The sequence below is a fragment of the Elephas maximus genome, chromosome 6, assembly GCF_024166365.1.
Source record: "Elephas maximus indicus isolate mEleMax1 chromosome 6, mEleMax1 primary haplotype, whole genome shotgun sequence".
Lineage (NCBI taxonomy): Eukaryota > Metazoa > Chordata > Mammalia > Proboscidea > Elephantidae > Elephas > Elephas maximus.
This window is the reverse complement of record NC_064824.1, coordinates 84,868,768-84,891,812: the sequence shown is the minus strand read 5'-3', so window position 1 is coordinate 84,891,812 and position 23,045 is coordinate 84,868,768. Positions and strand designations below refer to the sequence as shown.

Here is a 23,045-nt window from a genome sequence, read left to right as displayed (position 1 = left end):
TAGCATTACACATTAGTATTTCTAAATATTAACCTTATATAACTCTCCTTTTGATACAAACTCTGCAATTTGCTATTATTATTATTTACAATTCTTTCTATTCTGACAGTACTTAAAATTAGTCTCTGCCAATAAGCAGATATTTGAGAATGACAGGATTTGTCTTAATTTACCAAAAATCGATGTGATATAAGTAGAATAATAAAATCAATGGCAATTTCCCAACCTAATCTGCTAAAACATGAAACATCTGCTGAAACAATTAAATAATGGTAACTTTATAATGAGAATAAGAGATTCAATTGATTTTCTTGAACAAGTTACTTGGACACCTTTATGAAGCAGTCTGCCTGGGCTAAATTCACCTTTCTTCACAACCTAAGTTATTATGTGGACAAGAAATCTAGATGATTACACAAAAATCAGACTGGCCTTCCCCATGCCCCCGAAAAAGATTGGTTGATTTATCAAATGTCATGTCTATAACGTCGTAAAAACAGTCTCTTTATTTCTGCTGCTTTAGGAAGAAATTCATAATAGCTGAAGTTTTCAGTCCTGTTCCAATCTGTCCAGTCCCATAGGTTGAGATTATAGGGTAGAAACACTTTCCATCTGGTTTACTGCTTTATCCTCTGTGCCTAAACACTGCCTAACACATAATAGCCAGTCAGGAAATATTCCTTGAATCAAAGAACACGGAAAAATTCATCATCTTTTTGTAACAGAAAAACAGTATCAGTATAATTTTCTTCCAGGGACAATTCTGAGATCTATGGAAAAATTCATTGTAGCATACTTATCCAGGTTGAAACTTTCTGACTTTAATCGTATTAAACTAAAATATTCTCTGCCCATTCACCAAGCCCTTTAGTTACATATTACAGGCTACTTACAATAAAATTCCAATGAACATACCATCAACAATATCTGTATCTGTACTAATCTATAATAGGAGTACCTACAGACCTTATGTAACACTCAAGCTATAAAAGAACAAGTCATTTAAACACGTTCACAGCTGTGTTTCTTAAAAAGGCGGAGTTAACCAGCAGTCTTGATTGAAAATCCTTGCCTGGTGGTCTTGGTTCCCAGGCACAGAGGTCAGACACTTCCCTTTCCTCCACACAATGACACACCCAGCAGTAAAGGAGAAAAAAACAGTCTGTATCTCATTAGAAAGTATTCATATACCCTCTCATCTCTTATACACCTTAGAAATGCTGGGTTTTGTTTTCATTTTAAAAATATAAACTTCAAGCGTAATTTTACCTAAATCATTTCATTTCCCTCTTGGGAAATTCAAAGTTTTCAGTTTTAGTTAGTACGCCTCTGACTTCGCCTGATTTTTCTCTTTTCATCATGTCCTGTTTTGCCCTTCTCTTTCAACTTTCACCTATTCCCATCTCTCATTCTTTCTCATTCAGCTTCCCGCCTACTTTCCTTGAGCAAATCTTTTTATAGCTTCTCTTTCTATAAAGCAGAAACAAGCAAAGGTTCTCCTACAAAGATGCAAGTCAGGAAAGCACAGTGTAGAATACAGAAGTAAAATCCAGAACTAGAAAGTTCTAGCAAATCAGTATAGGCATAGGTTTTCCAATCTTTCAAATACTGACAATGCTGGAATGTCAGAATGCTAATAAACAGTTCTGACCTTGTAAGTAGCACTTTTTGGCAGAAAACAATGTCAAAATATTAACTAAATAAATAATTGTGTCTCTTTAATGGTAAGTGAAACAAAGCAGCAGTTACTTATTTTCAAGGTGTCAGCAAATAATCTGTCATACACTTTTTTAATGGTAATAACTAGGCCTTCCACAATGACTGAAAAAAGCAGCATTTTATCTTTACATCAATGCTAACTTAATTACATTTTTTAACAAACATAATAAGATCGTCTATTAAAGAAAAGGTCCCAAACATTTAAAGAGATTACCCTTCCTGTCAGAGATTAGTCAGTAAATAAACACTTAAATATTCTAATGAGAAACTTCAAAGTACCGTGCGCTTTCAGAATGCCACAATTGCCTATTACAGGTCAATTCCATATACTTCTAATGCCTACATCATGGCCTCCAGAGTACAGAGATGGAAGAGAAGTTACCTGTGAGGAAATGATAGGCTGAACTACAAAGTGCACACTGCAAATAAAACTATTTTCAATTACTGTACAAATTTACTTTAAAAATATTCAGTTTATTTTCTACTAGGAACACACACACGAGATACTATATTCCCTTTAAAAAAATATTGTGTAATAGATAGTATTTATATACTTAAATTCTATTCCCCACCCCCCTTTTCTTTAAAATAATTGGAAAATCTCACAGGCACATGGTAAATCGGGTGAGTCAAAGATGACAGTCACTGAGTAATTAAAAAAAAAAATTAACTTACCTTGCCAATAAAAGCTACCAGGACCTCCAAGAAGTACTCTGTCAGCCTAGGTTGAATCAAACAAAAAAATGCATGTTTAAAAATAGTGAGTTGCAGTCATTTTCACTGTACCTTTTTTAAAACACAATAAAAATAAAAAAGGAAAGTTATGATGTGTTCATTTAATATATGGAAAACATGCTAATATATAGAGAGATACAGATATAGAAGCATCTGTGGGTTTATTACAAAGTATATGGGGTTACAACAGGGAAAAAAAGATCACTTCTTAATTTCCTCCATTAGGCTTGTGACTGTATAGGCAACTTGTCTTTAATAATCATTAAAGAACTTTCTCTTCTGTTAAAGGAAAATTATTTCTAGTGTCTGACAGTTCAAAACAGGAGTGAAGTTAGAGGGTAACTTTTTCAGGGTATATCGTATATACAAATTATACTTGCCAAGCATTTCTTACATCTGTAACAAACTAATAATACAAAGTATTTAGTGTTTAACACCCCCTGCCGCGGAGTTGACTCCAACTCATAGCGACTCCATAGGACAGAGTAGAACCACCCCATAGAGTTTCCAAGGAGCACCTGGTGGATTTGAACTGCCGACTTTTTGGTTAGCAGCCATAGCTCTTAACCACTATGCCACCAGGGTTTTCCATTTAGTGTTTAAGTACAATATTTTAACAGTTTCTTATTGTTGGAGGTAAGAATTTTTTTTTCCTCCAAACATACATCTGTTTTCAAGCTTTCAACAAACTCTTGCCCATAGCTATATAAAAGCTACTTCTAAGTTGTCTTAATGACACTTTAATGACATCTTTTTTTCGGGAATGGGTTTAAGAAAGTGAACAGTCAATTTAGCAATTACTTCATGGTATGAGAATAGTTCTGAGATTATAGTTTACAGTCCTTAGTATAGAAAACAAGGACACTTCTTTTTAAAATATAATTCCTCTTTTAAAATATAACATGTAACTTTTAATCTAATATTATCAATATACTTTATCTCTGACTTCCTTAAGTTTTAGAATTATGAATAATGCAACATCAAATTCAGTGAATTAAAAATCAGTGACTTGGTACTGAGAGTTACTATAATTATTTTTAGTCTAGTAAAAAAAATTGATAAAAGCTAAATAAAATGAAATATGAATTTTTAAAAAATAAAATGCTTTATTAATTTTTCCATATCACAAGATCATAGTTTCTGTTGTTTTTATAAATTTAAGATGCTCCTTTGTGCCCATATTTCCTAAGAAAGCTATACCTAAGGGGCTCTATTTTTAATCAATCAATATATTCTTGAGGCTTTTCTAGGAGGAATTAATAGTCTCAATTTGACAGAAACTATTCAAAATGTTCATGTGCCCCCATACACAAAAATTTACATAAAGAAAAATACTTAAGAAAATTTGCTTTTGAAAATATAAAAGGAATTCTTACTTTAGAAAAATAGATAAAAAGTATCTACTCTGAAAAGTACATTATTATAGCTAAAAATACATTGAGCCCTGCACTTGAGATTTCTTGTAATTATTAAATTGCTTCAGCATCACTTGGTGCCTGTAGGCCTGTAACAGATGCCTAGGATGCATATTTCTCGGCTTTTATGTAACTAAATCTAATTTAGCAATAGAGCTCCCATTGATTGCTTTTGTGGGAAACAATTTCAGTCCAAAATAGAAAATATTAATATCCTACAAATTAATAGTTATCCATCATTTACTGAGGAGATTCTCTACTTTCCTTCATTCCCATTCTGATTTCTCCCTATTCCAAATAAACAATGTCTGCTATGGAGGGAGGGACTGATAGAAAGTGAAGAATATTAAATTACATGGGTCATCTTTATTAGTAGTTTTCATAAAACAGGTAATGGTTATACAGAAGCTGAAGAACTGAGCGATACACTTTTAACCACGGTTTGGACAAGGTAGATCTGAATCTCATTCAATCTTAAATGAGAACTTACTTTAGTAAAATCAATGCTGAATCCTCCTTGACAAAATCCCTGTCCATCAGCATCAATATTTTCTAAAATAAAAAGATTGGAAATATACACAAACCCAAAAACAAACAACACAAAACAAAACATGAGAAAAATCTGGTATCACTACAGTCATAAGATAGTGTATTAGTTTCTGGGGATGTTCATTCACGCAGGCACTTAACGAATTATTATCACATTCTAATAAAGTTAGTATGCATGTTTACCAGCATCATTTTCTAAGATATGGACACGGAGAGAGATTAAAGTACCTGGACCAGATACCGGACAACAGAAAGTTCACCTAAGAGACTAAGTTTTAAGCATTTTTTTTAACCACAACCAACAGCGAGACTGGATTTTATATCACAACTCACGCACACACATGCACAACATATATATGTGTGTGTGTATAATTAAAAAAAAAAGTCGTTGCCATCGAGTTGATTCTAACTCATAGTAACCCCATATGTGTCAGAGTAGAAATGCACTCCATAGGGTTTTCAATGGCTGTAATTTTACAATAGTAGATCTCTAGGCTTTTATTTTGTGGCACCCCTGGGTGGATTTGAACCGCCAATCTTTTGGTTAGTAGCCAGGCACTTAACCATTTTAGCTATCCAGGGACTTCAATGTATATATGATATATATCACTGAAATAAAATTTCATAAAACAGTATCACTAATACTATATACAATACAGACAACAAACTCTGATACCTTGTTTCATTCTATTTTTTAAAATTATTAGAGGACCCACTATATTGATTTCACAAAACACTAATGAGTTGCAATCTGCAAGTTAAAAATTCCAACTGGAAATTCCTCTCTATTACCCTACAGTTTTTGCTAAATTATTATGAGTATCAGAAAAGAGATATATCCATTCCTAACATATACATTTTCCTGTACATACATTAAAAATATTATACCTAACAAAGAAAAACTATTTCTAAAAAGTAGCTCAGAATTTCAGGAAACGGCGAAACCCTAACTGAATGTTTAGTGAAGAGCAAAATATGAAATTATTCTCTCAACATGTTCAGATGTTGTTGTTTTGTACCGTCATGTCAATTCCGACTCACATGATATATAGTGAATTTATATGATAGAATAAAACTGGCCCATAGTGTTGCCTAGGATGTTATCTTTACAGGAGCAGATCGCCAGGTCTTTTTTTCCTGCGGAGCAGCTGATGCGTTCTCAACTCTGACCTTCTGGTTTGCAGCCAAGAGCTTACCCACTGCGCCACCAGGGCTCCTTCAACATGTTTAGCACTGAGGCCTAATTAAAGAGGACACCTTTAAAACCAAAACTTTCAAATATTTTCCAACTGATAGTAGACTCAATAGTTGGCTTTTTTGTAGTTACCCCGCTTTTCTGTAGTTTTCACCAAAGAGGATTAATTCTGAATATTAGCCAATTAATTTATATTAACTTTAATCATAAGCAATACTGTATACCTAGAAACAGAGGCAAGGAGACAACTCTGCTATTGTTTTGAGGATAACAAGAACAAAGGAAAATATCCTTTAGTCATCAAAGAATTCTTGTAGCCACTGTCACAGAATGTAAATAAAAAGCTATTTTATATTTTTACTGCACTTGCCACCGAAATACAGGAACCAAAAAATATCTATTTTCAGTCATAAAGAGGACAAACTTCCAAGAATTTTTGTCAAATAATCCCATCAAAAACTCTGAACCCATTTGAAAAACTTGGTAACTGCCCAAGATTACATGCTTAATATCCAAATTTAGAATATGTTTTAGAAAATAGCCTCAAGAGTGTAATCCTAACCCAACGTAAATTTTTCTAACCAAGAGGGAGTGGGAAAATGTGGGTCTGGGGTTTCCAGAGTCTAATGAATCATACTAAGGAATTCTTGCTCTGACCTCAAGTCAACCATTTATTTCCTTCAAGTTGCATCTGGGGAACTATTTCAGGCTGTTTATAAAGACATTCTTTTTTGATTATCATACTGTACAATTATCTGCTTTACTTGGTTTCCCAGAATGTTCAGCTAAAAAACATGACTGTCCTTTAAAATGTTTTTAATAGGAACATATTAACTGAGTGTTTATGCCAATTTAAAGAGCTTCATGTCGAATAGAACCTATTTCAATGAGGGCTCTGATGTTTATTTCTACAGACAACTAATGACTTCTCACATTTTTCATGTCTGACAATGCTATTATAAATAGTAATATTGATTATGACAGCAAAAGCACCTGTGAGCCAGGTACTAGGCTAAGCATTTTATGTAGCATTATCTTTTTAAATCTTGAGTGCAATATTCTGAGAGATACTGTTGTTATTCATAATTTGCAGATGAGGAAGCTATGGCTCAGGGATATTAAGTAACTTGACCATGATCAAGCAGCTAGTAATTACAAGAGTGTGACCTAAACACAGGCCTGTCCACAGCACTCTGCCACACAATCTCAAAACAACAATGCATTTTATAATACTTTTTTTTAAGTAATAAACAGAAGAAAAAGCCACCTAGAAACCCTAACTGGGAAAATCTATGTACAAATAATATTATCAGAAAGTAAGAGAGAACAAAAGCTTAGTCTGAACACAGAGTTGAAAGAATATTTAAGTCATAAGATTTGTGGCACAGGCACTCAGAACAGAAATACACCTGGCCTATTGTGTAAGGCCAAGAATGGACATAGATATAATTAGGAAAACCGAAAGCAAATATAATCTGCAGTAAGGTAAGTTGGTGATACACAGTAAAGTTTCCTGTCCGAGTTATCCCCATAATGTTAAAAACCAAACCAACTGGAGGAAAATGCAAAATAGAATTTCAAGTTCCCATGGATTCTAGACTTTCTGGAGCCATGGAGGCTGGAGGAACCCCTGAAACTATTGCCCTGAAATAATCTTTAAACATTAAACCAAAAATATAAACTATTAGCCTAACTAGTAAAAAATGTCTGCCTCTGCTTGAACATTATGCTTTTTTAAGATCTATTTTTTTTTTTTTTTTAATCTAGGGATCAGACTGACAACAGCAAACATGAAAGTTTATATAGGAACTTTAGGGGACAGTGAGTTTACGTTAACGGAGGAGGAACAACTCAGAAAAGGAGGGTGACAATGGTTGCACAACTTGAAGAACGTAAGCAATGTTGCTGAACTGTATGTGTAGAAACGGTTGAATTGGTATATGTTTTGCTGTGCATATTCTTAACAATAACAATAAAATAAGAAAAAGAGAAAACAAACAAAAACATACACAAACTACTACCACCAACACCACATCAAGACAAGTAAATACATCAAGAAGTTGGCAGTGTAGCCGTACAAAACTGGCATCACCATGTAAAATCAATCATTGGATTTTATAATTTACTGAAATATGGAGAGGGTGCAAAATACTACAATTGGTACCTCTAAAGTCTTTAGTCCAAATCAGCATTTTACCAATAATAAACAAAGGCCTTGAATGGTTAAGTGAATCATTCGCAGCTATAGGCAGGTCATCAGCAGATGGGAGAATATAATCCAGCTTTTCAAATTCCCACTTCTGAGCACCTTTTCTCTGGGCAGGCTATCCATATAATTTGGGGCTGTTAAAAAAGACCCCGTTACTATGGAGTCCATTCTGACCCATGGCGGCTACATGTGTGTCAGAGTAGAACTGTGCTCCCTAGGATTTTCAATGGCTGATTTTTCAGAAGTAAATCATCAGGCCTTTCTTCTGAGGTGCCTCTGAGTGAACCGGAATCTCCACCCTTTTTGTTAGCAATCAAGCACATTATCCAATGGCACCACCCTAAGACTACAATATGGGCTGGTAGGTAGCTTAATATTTCCAAGGCTGAGTCCAAAACTGTGTAGAATGATTTATGGAATACTGAAAGCATGGCTATTAGAAAGAAAGGCACTTTGCTTTTAGTGAGGTTGTTCTTTGAGCTTTTTCTAAGATTTGAGGTTTCAATACTGAGATCAGATAACAGCACACTTTTTCTGTAAAGGAGCCAGATAGTAAATATATTAAGCTTCAGTGACCATACAATGTCTACGTTAACTATTAGACTTTCATTATTGGACACTCCCATTACAGACAACATGTAAACAAATGGGTGTGGCTGTGTACCAATAAAACTTTATTTACATAAACAGATCCACAGCCCATAGTTTGCTGTCCTGATCTGAGTCTGACCTAAGAAAATAAGGTTTAAAATGATTTTTATAATTTCTGTGTCTAAACCAAATAAGTGAAAACATTATATGACAGACACATCATACAAACACTGCCTTATTCCTTTAAAAACATGTTTAGAAAAGAACTAGTGGTTACTGAAGATGCAAAATGATGAAAACTACTTGCCTAATGTGACAAGGGATCATTGTTGGAGTGCATATGTTTAGGTTTCCTTGTACCCTTATATAATTAGAATAGCAAACATGCTCTATTGTTAGCAATGAAGGGAAAAGATTTCTTTGGAATAAGACAGACCTGAGTTCAAATCCTCATTCAACCTACTTGCTAGCATTAGATGTGGGAAAAAAAAAAACGATTTCTACTGTCTGAATCTTAGTTTCCATGTCTATCAAGTGAGAATGGGGGTGATGATAAGTTACAAGCCTGGTACACAAGGGTTAGTTCATTGTTCATGGCTATAAATTATCTTCTCACCATAAGAATATTTTTGCAATGCAGGCATCAACAACACAAATTTAGTCCTTAAATTTTCAACACACTCTCAAAGACTACAGTTCCACAAACAAAATGCCAATGTAAAGGTGGAGATGGAGATGGCATCATGAACTGGAGATAAAGCTGCCAACTTCCCCCACCCAGTGTAGGCTATGCTTTCTGATGTTGTTTTTACTATATCCCAGTAAGCATTGCGGTTCCTGGTAGGCACCATTCTTTCGATGTTTATTTCCTACTTATAAAAATGGGGTCAAGCTGCCAAAAAAAAAAAAAGGTGCTAGGCTAAGAAAATAAGTGTTTTATAAAATCATTTGCAATTTCTCAGAGGTTCAGCTGCCTAAAATATTGTAGACCGGGTATTTTCTTTGACCTGGCGTCACAAGTTGCCTAACATGGGAAAAAAGAATCCAGCATTTGTTGTTATTTTTATTAGGTGCCGTCGAGTCAGTTCCAACTCATTGCGACCTTTGTAAAACAGAATGAAATGCTGCCTGGTCTGGCTCCATCCACATAATCACTACTATGTTTGAGCCCATACCTGCAGCCACCGTGTCAATCCCTCTTGTTGAAGGTTGTCTTTTTCACTGACCCTCTATTTTATCAAGCATTTAGTAATTGTCTTAAATTTTAGACTTTTGTTACTAAGCTTTAAAAAACTATTTGATGACCAGTGGGGGAGGGGGGAGAATAGCATAAAAAGTGCTCCAGGTATGAAGATTATTGAAATGTCAAATGTTTTGTTACATATATATTTACCACAATATTTTTTTTAAAAAAAGTGTTCCAGAAAAAAAAAAAAGTGTTCTAGGTATAAACACCATAATGCATTTTAATAATCTACTTTTACGCTTCTAGAATAAAGACAATCTGGAGTAGTGATCGGCGAAAGGATCTGAATCTCCAAGGGAAAAGGGGTGTACAGAGTTTGAAATGATAAAATCAAAACCGTAAGTGCCCAAAATCATTTTTAGTTACAACATTTTAAAAAATACTTGAGAAGAGCATGGGGTTTTCTGGATCATCAAAAGAGGGATGAGCATGGTGATAAACTAATAAACTCTGATTAAGAGCAAGAAATAGGAGACTCAAATTCTTGAGCTTGCTTTTTCACCTTCTGATACAAAGTCTGGCTCTTTATCATTACTGATATAAAGCAGTGCATTCTCAAACTTTGATATTCATCAGAGTTACCTTATAGAACTCGTTCAACATGCAGATGCCCGAGTCTTAGACCTAATGAGTCAGATTCTTTAGGTGTGGGGGTTCCAATATCTCTACTGAAAGAGACTTAGTTGAGCATCTTTTGACTAAAAGTGATCAAAAATACCGGTTTCTAAAATACACATTAATTATTGCTAACCAAGGAAGATGAAAATTAGTTCTTAAGGAGACAAAGTAAACCTGTTTACTGCACATATGTAATTTCTTTACCTTAATAGGACTGTTTTCATTTTGCCCTCATCAAACATCACATATGTCTACAAATCTCACACACAAACGTTCATTCCACAGCAAGCTTACAGGGAACACACACACACATTTTTAACCAACGAGGCTTTCCATTCCCCCTAAAAGTTAGTACAACTTCTTATACATACTTGATCTGCATGGAGCATACTCAACAGTCTTTGTTCCATCCTGAAGGAAGCATGTTCCAACAGGCTCTCTCTCCTGTTTCATTTCAGTCCTCCAGTGGTACAGTGGGGCACAGGCCTAAAATCAAAGGGCACAGTTCATGACATAAAAATTCTGAAAAAAAAATAGCACTTCATACAATCTATACTACCTCAGGATATAACATCACTTTCTAAGCATTAATAAAAATAATACCTATACCTTAAATTGCTCATCATGGTATTGGATAAAGATATAAAAAGAAGTACTTTTCTCATATTTTTCTGAATACTGTAATTTGTAGTCCAAATACAATTTTTTTTTTCCAAAACAGTTTGTAAAATAATTATTTTGGGTAGCACATTTTGATGTTACATGCTCAGTTGAAAGTAACAGACTGAACTGACTCTTGAACTAAATAACACTCTCATGTACAAAGGGGACCCCCTTACATTATAAAGCATTTAATTTATTATGTAAGAAGAGCACTTCTTTTATTCACTTAGGAAATAACCAAAGACTTCTTTGTTTTCAGAGTTACAGATTCCAACACAATGTATATGCAGGAGAACAGCACACGTTTTAGTAACATAGTAATCAACCAAGAGTACAGCAATTTAATTTACTGAAAACATTTCAGTGGATTTCCTATAATACTTTTTGAAGCAAAACACTAACACAAACATCGCAAACATCAACACCTGGTTTATATTCACTCTGAAAAAAACTGAAAACAGGCTATTGTTCCTACTTCTCTACACATAATCAATGCTCCAGAATGGATTATTTCCTCCATCTTCTTGTTTCTGCTTCTTTGCATCTCTCTCTTTCTAGAATGTTCCCATTTCTCAACCCCATCCACCACCTCTAATTCTTTAAAGACCTGCTGAAATTTCATCTCCTAGGCAAATTCTCCCCTAATGCCCCACAATCAGATGTACTGTCTCCCTCTCTGACTCCTCATAGCACTCTGTACCCTTTACAGCACGTGCATTCTAATTTGTATTAGAGGTATTTGTGAACTCATCCACCCTCCACTCCATCTTTTAGTTTATACGTTTTCCAAGGGCAGGCCAGTATCTTACTCATTTTTCTGTTTCCCTAGTCCAGTTCCTTACACAAAGTAAGTCCTCACTAAACATAAGGAAAGAAGGATGACATGTAAGAAGAAAGTAAAGAATGGATAAGGGTAATGGTTGAACAACACGATGAATATAATAAATGTCACTGAACTGTACATGTGAAGACTTAAATTGACAAATGTTTTGTTATATATAACCCGTTGCTACGGAGTCGATTCTGACTCATAGTGACCACATAGGACAGTGTAAAACTGCCCCATAGAGTTTCCGAGGAGCGCCTGGTAGATCTGAACTGCCAACCTTTTGGTCAGCAGATCTAGCACTTAACCACTATGTCACCAGGGTTTCCTTTGTTATATATATTTACCACAATTAAAAAAAGAAAAAGGAAGTGAAGTTAGGTGCTTCTGATAAGAGGTTGAAATTACAGGGAAGTCGACTTTTTCTTGAATTAGTTGTGCAATGACATCTTCCTTTAATGGTGATAAACATCCCTTAAAACCAGGGGTTTTAAATTATGCTTATTTTACTACAGGCTACATGGGAAAGAAGAGATAGTTTATTCCAGTCAACACTACAGTCTTGGAAACCCTACAGATCAGGTGTATTCTATCCTATAGGGTCACTATGAGTTGGAATTGACTCGACGGCAATGGGTTTGGTTTTTGGTTTGGGCGTACTGTAGGTATGGACCATGAGCTCATCTAACAAGTACTAAAGTACAGTAGTAAGGTCATAGTGATATGTCCCTAGAGACCATGACAATTAGTAGCCAAGGGCACTGTCCCCTATTCCTAGAAAGCTTCTTACAGCTCTTTAGTCTCTTCTCCCTTCCTCCAACCTGTACTCCTACTGTAGTTTCTTTCAGGGCCTAAGAAGGTAAAACTTTACATGACAAAAAAAAAAAAAAGCACTCATTGCCGTTGATTCTGACTCACAGAGACCCTATAGGTCAGAGTAGAACTGCCCCATAGGGCTTCCAAGACTATAAATCTTTACAGAAGCAGACTGCCACATCTTTCTCCCGTGAAGCACTGCTGAGTTCAAACTGCCAGCCTTTTGGTTAGTACCAAACTCTTTAACCACTGAGCCACCAGGGCTCCACACAATAAAAAAAAAAGTAAAATAAAATTTCTTAGTGAAAGACTAAAAAATTAGGTTCAATCAGCTTTACAAATAAACTATAACATTTTCATAACCATGGAGAATTGTCTATTTGATTTTATCCTACCCACAGCAAAATGTCTGGACCCTTACTTCTTACGCAATCATTTCCCCTTCACTCTAAGCAGTATTCAGTAGCTCCCTTCTTCATGACTAAGCCTAACTGGTTCCAGTCATTCCATGCAGTGCAGAAAAATCCCATGACAAATAAGCACACGTCTGTAATCCATCAGCATTCTAGTTAGCCAGTCTGGACCACAGATATGCTGCAATCATCAACACACTATCTGAAGGCCAAGCTGAACTTACGTGCAGTGTGTGTGTGTGTGTGTGTGTGTGTGTGTGTGTGTGTGCGCGCACGCATGTGAGATACTTTGGAATAGTACGGAGTGATAAGAGGCTGGTAGTGGGGCCATGAGATGATAGCACAGTGTGGAGCCTGAAAGGTCACTGGATAAGGGTTTGTTGAATGAATGACAGTACAGAGCAAGGGAACCGAGAAGGGAAAGTCTAAGGAAGATACACAGTTCAGAAGTGAGTCAGCAGGACGGCAAGCTGACTTAGTGCCCTGGCTTATGGACATAATAATTCAAAGAAAAGGGAGGTTATGAAGAACGGCTACAAGGCAGTTCACGTACAGATAAGGGATTTTATTGCTGTTTTTGTTGTTTGCTGCAGAGGAAAGAGCTATCACTCACTGAGTATCTACCATGTGTCAGGTACCACCCCAAGTGCTAAAAATTTATTATTTCTAATGCCGATCAGTACTCTGCCAGGTAAGCTATATGGAACTATAGCATAAATATGGCTCGTCACCTTGGAGCTGTTAATTTTAACTGATGGTAAGTATTTCTAAGCATTATTTTTATGTTAAACACACACATGGATATATTTAGACAATGCAAAAGTCAGCGTGAAGGAAACTGCTAAGGGTTGTACTCCAGACTCTGGTTATTTGCTTTCACTCTGATTCATCAATGGAGGAAGAGGGGTGTTGCTTTATTGAGAAACTTTAAGACACTCTAAGAATATTAAGACAAAAAAGTAAAAATGTGTAATGAAGTCCCAGACCATCTTCTCAATGATAAAGTACAAGCAGTGACAAGCAGTACGGGCTATGGGCATCAGATTGCCTGCATATGAATTTCAGCTCCACTGATTACTACACAAGTGGCCTTTTGGACAAGTTACTTAACCTCCAAATCTCAGTTTCTTTTTCTATAAATGGACCAGTTTGTTGTACCTATCTCCAAGAGTTGTAGTGAGGATTAAATGAGACAATTCACGTAAAATGTTTAGTACCTGGAATATAAGTCCTCAATAAGTGTTACCTATCGTCGTTATTCTTATTACATAAGCATCATTAAGAATCAAAGGGCTACCGAAAAAGAAGAACAAAGTGGGAGACCTCATTCTACCTGATTTTAGAACCTCTTATACCGCCATCTCAATTGATATTCCATCAATTCCTGAAGCCTTGTTTTTCACCAATGCCTTCAGAGCAGCTTGAACTTCTTCCTTCAGTACCATTGGTTCCCGATCATATGCCACCTCTTGAAATGGTTCAATATCGACTAATTCTTTTTGGTATAATGACTCTGTGTATTCCTTCCATCTTCTTTTGATGCTTCCTGCGTTGATTAATATTTTCCCCATGGAATCCATCACTATTGCAACTCGAGGTTTGAATTTTTTCTTCAGTTCTTTCAGCTTGAGAAACTCCAAGCGTGTTCTTTGCTTTTGGTTTTCCAACTCCAGCTCATTGCACATGTGATTATAATACTTTACTTTGTCTTCTCGAGCCGCCCTTTGAAATCTTCTGTTCAGTTCTTTTACTTCATCAATTCTTCCTTTTGCTTTAGCTGCTAGATGCTCAAGAGCAAGTTTCAGAGTCTCCTCTGATGTCCATCTTGGTCTTTTCTTTCCTGTCTTTTCAGTGACCTCTTGCTTTCTTTATGGATGATATCCTTGATGGCATTCCACAACTCGTCTGGTCTTCAGTCATTAGTAATTATTCTTGAGATGGTCTCTAAATTCAGGTGGGATATACTCAAGGTCATATTTTGGCACTCCTGGACTTGTTCTGATTTTCTTCAGTTTCAGCTTGAACTTGCAGATGAGCAATTGATGGTCTGTTCCACAGTCAGCCCCTGGCCTTGTTCTGACTGATGATATTGAGCTTTTCCATCATCTCTTTCCACAGACGTAGTCAATTTGATTTCTGTGTGTTCCATCTGGTGAGGTCCATGTGAGATAGTCACCGTTTATGTTGGTGAAAGAAGGTATGTGCAATGAAGAAGTCGTTGCTCTTGCACAATTCTATCTTTTGATCTCCGGCATTGTTTCTATCACCAAGGCCATATTTTCCAACTACTGATCCTTCTTCTTTGTTTCTAACTTTTGCATTCCAGTTGCCAGTAATTATCAATGCATCTTGATTGCCTGTCCGATCAATTTCAGACTGCAGCAGCTGACAAAAATCTTCTATTTCTTCATCTTTGGCCCTAGTGGTTGGTGCATAAATTTGAATAATAGTCGTATTAACTTGTAGGTGTATGGATATTATCCTACGACTGAAAGCTTTGTACTTCAGGATAGATCTTAAAACGTTCTTTTTGATGATGAATGCAACACCATTCCTCTTCGAGTTGTCATTCCCAGCATAGTAGACTGTATGATTCTCTGATTCAAAATGGCCAATACCAGTCCATTTCAGCTCACTAATGCCTAGGATATCGATGTTTATGCATTCCATTTCATTTTTGACGATTTCCAATTTTCCTAGATTCATACTTCATACATTCCAGGTTCTGAATCTTAACGGATGTTTGCAGCTGTTTCTTCTCATTTTGAGTCATGCCACATTGGCAAATGAACGTGCTGAAAGCTTTACTCCATCCACGTCATTAAGGTCGACTCCACTTTGAGGAGGCAGCTCTTTCCCAGTCATATTTGGAATGCCTTCCACCCTGGGGGTCTCATCTTCCAACACTACATCAGACAATGTTCCGCTGCTATTCATAAGGATTTCACTGGCTAATGCTTTTCAGAAGAAGACTGCTGGGGTCTTCTTCCTAGTCTGCCTTAGTCTGGAAGCTCAGCTGAAACCTGTTCTCCATGCGTGACCCTGCTGGTATCTGAATACCGGTGGCACAGCTTCCAGCATCACAGCAACACACAAGCCCCCACAGTACAACAAACTGACAGACATGTGGGGGAATATCCATTGCGATGTTTCAACAAACAGATGCAGCGCTGGAGGTGCTCACTTGTCTATGCCAAGAAATATGGAAGACAGCTTCCTGGCCAACTGACTGGAAGAGATCCATATTTATGCCTATTCCCAAGAAAGGTGATCCAACCGAATGTGGAAATTATAGAACAATATCATTAATATCACACACAAGCAAAATTTTGCTAAAGATCATTCAAAAATGGCTGCAGCAGTATATCGACAGGGAACTGCCAGAAATTCAGGCCAGTTTCAGAAGAGGATGTGGAACCAAGGATATCATTGCTGATGTCAGATGGATCCTGGCTGAAAGCAGAGAATACCAGAAGGATGTTTACCTGTGTTTTATTGACTATGCAAAGGCATTCAACTGTGTGGATCATAACAAACTATGGATAACATTGCGAACAATGGGAATTCCCGAACCCTTAATTGTGCTCATGAGGAACCTTTACATAGATCAAGAGGCAGTTGTTTGGACAGAACAAGGGGATACTGATTGGTTTAAAGTCAGGAAAGGTGTGAATCAGGGTTGTATTCTTTCACCATATGTATTCAATCTGTATGCTGAACAAATAATATGAGAAGCTGGACTATATGAAGAAGAACGGGGCATCAAGATTGGAGGAAGACTCATTAACAACGTGCGTTATGCAGATGACACAACCTTGCTTACTGAAAGTGAAGAGGACCTGAAGCACTTACTAATGAAGATCAAAGACCACAGCCTTCAGTATGGACTACACCTCAACATAAAAAAAAAGAAAACAAAAATCCTCACAACTGGACCAATGAGCAACATCATGATAAACGGAGAAAAGATGGAAGTTGTCAAGGATTTCATTTTACTTGGATCCACAATCAACAGTCATGGAAGCAGCAGTCAAGAAATCAAAAGACGCCTTGCATTGGGTAAATCTGCTGCAAAGGACCTCTTCAAAGTGTTGAAGAGCAAAGATGTCACCCTGAAGACTAAGGTGTGCCTGACCCAAGCCATGGTATTTTCAATCACATCACATGCATGTGAAAGCTGGACAATGAATAAGGAAGACCAAAGAAGAATTGACGTCTTTGAATTGTGGTGTTGGCGAAGAACATTGAATATACCGTGGACTGCCAAAAGAACAAACAAATCTATCTTGGAAGAAGTGCGACCAGAATGCTCCTTTAAGGCAAGGATGGTGAAACTGTGTCTTACATACTTTGGACATGTTGTCAGAAGGGATCAGTCCCTGGAGAAGGACATCATGCTTGGCAGAGTACAGGGTCAGCGGAAAAGAGGAAGACCCTCAACGAGGTGGAACGACACAGTGGCTGCAACAATGAGCTCAAGCATAACAATGATTGTAAGGATGGCGCAGGACCAGGCAGTGTTTCGTTCTGTTGTGCACAGGGTCGCTATGAGTCAGAACCAACTCGATGGCACCTAGCAACAACAACATTATACCACCACAGTAGTCAAAACAGCCTGGTACTGGTAAAATAACAGATACACGGACCAATGGAATAGAATTGAGAATCCAGACTTAAGTCCATTCACATATGAGCAACTGATATTTGGCCAAGGCCCAAAGTCAGTTAAATGGGGAAAAGACAGTCATTTTAACAAATGGTACTGGCAGAATTGGTATTCACCTGCAAAAAAATGAAACAAGACCCATAACTCAAACCATGCACAAAAACGAGCTCAAAATGGATCAAAGGCCTAAATATAAAATCTAAAATCATAAAGATCATGAAAGAAAAAATAGGGACAATGTTAGGAGCCCTAATACATGGCATAAACGGTATACAAAACATTACTAACAATACAGAAGAAAAACTAGATAACTGGGAGCTCCTAAAAATCAAACACCTTTGCTCATCCAAAGACTTCACCAAAAGAGTAAAAAGATTACCTACAGACTGGGAAAAAGTTTTTAGCTATGACATTTCTGATCAGTGCCTGATCTCTAAAATCTACGTGATACAGCAAAAATTCAACTACAAAAACCCAACCCAATTAAAAAATGGGCAAAAGATATGAACAAACACTTCACTAAAGAAGACATTCAGGTAGCTAAGAGATACATGAGGAAATGCTCATAATTATTAGCCATTAAAACACCAAACCCGTTGCCATTGAGTCAATTCTGACTCACAGAGACCCTACGGGACAGAGTAGAGCTGCCCCATATGGTTTCCAAATAGTGCCTGGTGGATTTGAATCGCCAACCTTTTGGTTAGCAGCCATGGCTCTTAACCACTATGCTACTAGGGTTTTCAAATGCAAATCAAAACTACAATGAGATTCCATCTCACTCCAACAAAAAGGCTGACATTAATCCAAAAAACACAAAATAATAAATGTTGGAGAGGCTGTGGAACACTTATACACTGCTGGTGGGAATGTCAAATGGTACAACCACTTTGGAAATCGATTTGGTGCTTCCTTAAAAAGCTAGAAATAGAACTACCATACGATCCAGCAATCCCACTCCTTGGAATATATCCTAGAGAAATAAGGGCCTTTACACGAACAGATATATATGCACACCCATGTTCACTGCAGCACTGTTTACAATAGCAAAAAGATGGTAGCAACCAAGATGCCCATCAACAGGTGAATGGATAAAAAAATTATGGTATATTCACACAATGGAATACTACACATTGATAAAGAACAGTGATGAATCTGTGAAACATTTCATAACATGGAGGAACCTGGAAGGCATTATGCTGGGTGAAATTAGTCAGTTGCAAAGGGACAAATTGTATAAGACCACTATTATAAGAACTCGAGAAAGAGTTTAAACAGAGAAGAAAATACTTTTTGATGGTTACAAGAGGGGGGAAGGCAGGGAGAGTGGAAGAGGAGTATTCACTAATTAGATACTAGATAAGAACTACTTTAGGTGAAAGGAAAGACAACACGCAATACAGGGGAGGTCAGCACAATTGGACTAAACCGAAAGCAAAGAAGTTTCCTGAATAAACTGAATGCTTCAAAGGCTAGCGTAATAGGGGCAGGGGTATGGGGACCATGGTTTCAGGGGACATCTAAGTCAACTGGCATAATAAAATCTATTAAGAAAACATTCTGCATCCCACTTTGGAGAGTGGCGTCTGGGGTCTAAACACTAGCAAGCAGCCATCTAAGACGTATCAATTGGTCTCAACCCACCAGGACCAAAGGAAAATGAAGAACCCCAAGGACACAAGGTAATTACAAGCCCAAGAGACAGAAAGGGCCACATGAACCAGAGACTACATCAGCCTGAGACTGGAAGAACTAGATGGTGCCCAGCTACAACCGATGAATGCCCTGACAGGGAACACAACAGGGAACCCCTGAGGGAGCAGGAGAGCAGTGGGATGCAGACCTAAATTCTCGTGAAAAGATCACACTTAATAGTCTGACTGAGACTGGAAGGACCCCAGTGGTCATGGCCCCCAGACCTTCTGTTGGCCCAGCATGGGGACCATTCCCATAGCCAACTCTTCAGACAGGGATTGGACCGGACAAAGGGATGGAGAGGGATGCTGGTGAGGAATGAGATTCTTGGATCAGGTGGATACTTGAGACTATGTTGGTATCTCCTGCCTGGAGGGGAGATGAGAGGGTAGTGGGGGTTAGAAGCTGGCAGAATGGACACGAAAAGAGAGAGTGGAGGGAGGGAACGAGCTGTCTCATTAGGTACAGAGCAATTGGGAGTATGTTGCAAGGTGTATATAAGTTTTTGTGTGAGAGACTGACTTTCACTTAAAGCACAATAATAAAAAAAAAAAGAATCAAAGAGCTTTGCATATAAATAACAGAAAATGAGTCTACTGTATTCAATCAAATCCCAGTGTAAGCAATCGATATTAGTCCTATAGTTAGGAAGTTTTAAAAAAAAAGTAGTAATTGTTTTCAGGCTCACTTACAAGCTCTGACAAAACAAATAATAAGTAAGAACAGCAAGTTATGTATTCTAGGCCTTATACTAAAGTGGACAGTTTTGCATAGGGTTACAACTATGCCCTGAAACCAATAGAGGCCAACGGGCAACTGCTATGTGGTGAAAGGACGAGTAGTCTGAGATCTAGACTCCAGATTCTAGAGGGATCTGCCTGTGAATTCTGAGGAAGAGGAAGAGCACTCATGGAAATCATGGACCTATCAGCAGTCTGGGAACTGGCCAGGGGATTAGTGTCCAAAAGATCCGTTTGAAATGCAAATCTCTATTTAAAATAAACTCTTCAAATGGCACTTTGGGGACAATTGGGAGAATCTGAATATGGACTGGTTATTACAGATAAGGAAATCCTGGTGGCATAATGGTTAAGTGCTAGGGCTGCAAACCAAGAGGTTGGCGGTTCGAATCCACCAGGCGCTCCTTGGAAACTCTATGGGGCAGTTCTACTCTGTCCTATAGGGTCGCTATGAGTCGGAATCGACTCCATGGCAGCGGGTTTGGTTTTGGGTTTGGTATTAGAGATAAACAGTTACTCATTGTAGCTGATTTTCTGATTATGCAGGAAAATGATCTTTTTTATAAGCTTCACGTTATCATTTATTTCAAAATATTTCAACGTAAAAAATGAATTAATAAGAAACTTCAAAGACTCTCAGATCTATATAGAAAACAGTCAAAGCCCCTTAGCATGGCCTACAAATAGAATGAGCATATCATTTATGGTCCAAACTGGGAAAATGCTGAGTGAAAGCAGAACTGTAAATAATTATGCCTGAAGAACAACCACAGACCAGACCAGGCCAGCTGCATTGTCATTCTCTGATCTCCCCCATTACTACTCACCACCCATGATTCCAACAGAACATTCCAGCAACAGTGGAATTTACTCTGTGGATACACCAAACTGTTTTTTTTCTGGACACCTTTTCTAAAGCCAGTCCCTACCTCTGCCTAGATTGTTCTTTGTCCCCAGCCCCTCCCCATCATCTGGCTAGCTCCAGGAAGCAAAATTCCCCCTCTCCTCAGACTGGTTTAGGTGTCCTCTTCAGTGTTCATCCAGCACACTGCCAATCCACAGTACGTTACAGTTGTTCATCTATCTTCATGACACACCATAATAATACAACAATAACAGCTAAGCTTTGCCAAGGCTTACTAACGTGCCAAGCACTGGGCATCCACTTGGTGTGGATTATCTCATCTATCCTCACAACCACCCTAGAGGTAGGTACAGTTATTAAGCCCACTTTGCAGGTGAGGAAACAGAAGCAGAGCGTGATCACATGGCTTGTCAGCGCAGGGATGGGGGATGAATCCTCCCAGCCTGACTCTGAGGTTCCTGCTCTTCACTACAACACTGTCTGTTTGATTCCATTTGATTCCAAAATGCCGAATGTAGAGCTTGGCACAAAGTATGCTGCCTAAAAATTTTTGAATGGATAAAAGAATTTAAAAAATCCAGACTGTGACTACCAAGTGGTCTAGCCCTCCCCCGGAGACCCTGGGAACATCAATCTTCCTCATCCATCCCCAGAATTGGCCTGTGGCTGAGAAAAAAGCAATAGGAGACCAAATAACCAGATGGTCACTATCACTGAATTCCTCCCCAGTCAAACAGTCCTTTCTTCTTCATCACATGGTAGTTCTATACACAGAAAATATTAATTATATGTTATTGTCAAACTGCAAATGTACCTCCACCTTATATTAAATTATACTAAGAGGAACCATACGAAATTGCCAACACGTGACTGTTCTGGAACTATGGAAACTACAATTTCATATGGTTTCACCTAGTATCTTTCCAATTCTACTCCTGTCCAGGGCAATGTTATTACATCCAACAATGAAGCAAATATACATTTTAAGGGAAATAAGAGAACTTTAAGTTTTCTCATGAGGCAACTTTCATTTATACAAAAAATATTTACTGAGTTCCTATTATGTGATGGATACTATTCCAAGCACTGGCAAAGATAGCTGTGGGAAAAGCTAAATAGGTCCCTGTTCTCGTAAAGCTTAGATTTTGATGGGGTAGAGACATAATAAAATATATATTTAAAAAATGGACAATAATAAGTACTCTGGTCTTTCTATGGAGAATGGAGGGCAGTTGGAGCAAGACAGGAAGCGGAGAGATGAGGAGAATCATTAAACTGGCCCAGGGGAGTAATGATGGTAGCTTGGTGCAGGATAGAAAGAGTGGAAAAGAAGGTTTATTGATGGTTTTGGATGTATTCTGGAGGCAGAACTGACAGGACTTGCTGGTAGATGAAGTGGAGATTTGTGCCTCTTAATAAGTGGTAGGAAGATTCATTTTTGCATTTTGATGGAGGGTAACAAGAGTCCTATTTCAGCCATGTTTCTTTTGAGTAATCTATTAGATCTCCAAATGGAAATGTCCAATAAGCAGTTTGGAAATGTAACTTAAAATTCCAGGGAGAATTAAGAGCTAGACATACAGATTTTGGCGCTAATAACCTATAGGCTATATTTAAAGCCACGGGATACGTCCGAAGTCTTATATAAAAGACACAGGTAGAGGAGACAGAGGGGTCCAGAACAGAACTATAGGAATCCCACCATTTGAGGAGAAGAAAAATCCATTGCCATTGAGTCGATTCCGACTCATAGCAAACCTGGAAGACAGAGTAGAACTGTCCCACAGGGTTTTCAGGGAGTGGCTGGTGGACTTGAACTGTCAACCTTTTGATTAGCATCCGAGCTCTTGACAACTGTACCACCAGGGCTCCTTGAGCAGAAGAGGAGCCATTGAAGAAGACTGCAAAGGAGCAGTCAGTGACAAAGGAGAAAAACCAGGAGGGTGTAATGTCCACAAGCCAAAAGAAGAGAGTATTTCAAAAAGAATGGATGCCCTTCATCCAAAGATAGACAGGCCCATAAAACAAAATGAGACTAAAGGGGCACACCAGCCCAGGGGCAATGACTAGAAGGCAAAAGGGGA

General features: G+C 37.7%; 1 protein-coding gene across 2 annotated transcripts in view; it reads right to left on the bottom strand.

Annotated features, from left to right (window-relative positions):
* Window positions 1-23,045, bottom strand: part of ITGAV (integrin subunit alpha V) — a 106,896-nt gene that overhangs the window by 45,017 nt on the left and 38,834 nt on the right. For both annotated transcript variants that reach the window (XM_049887614.1, XM_049887613.1), the window contains exons 4-6: window positions 10,649-10,763; window positions 4,360-4,421; window positions 2,395-2,440 (exon numbers count right to left, since the gene is read on the bottom strand). In XM_049887614.1, the coding sequence (XP_049743571.1) occupies window positions 2,395-2,440; window positions 4,360-4,421; window positions 10,649-10,763 (223 nt within the window). The remainder of the gene's footprint in view (window positions 1-2,394; window positions 2,441-4,359; window positions 4,422-10,648; window positions 10,764-23,045) is intronic.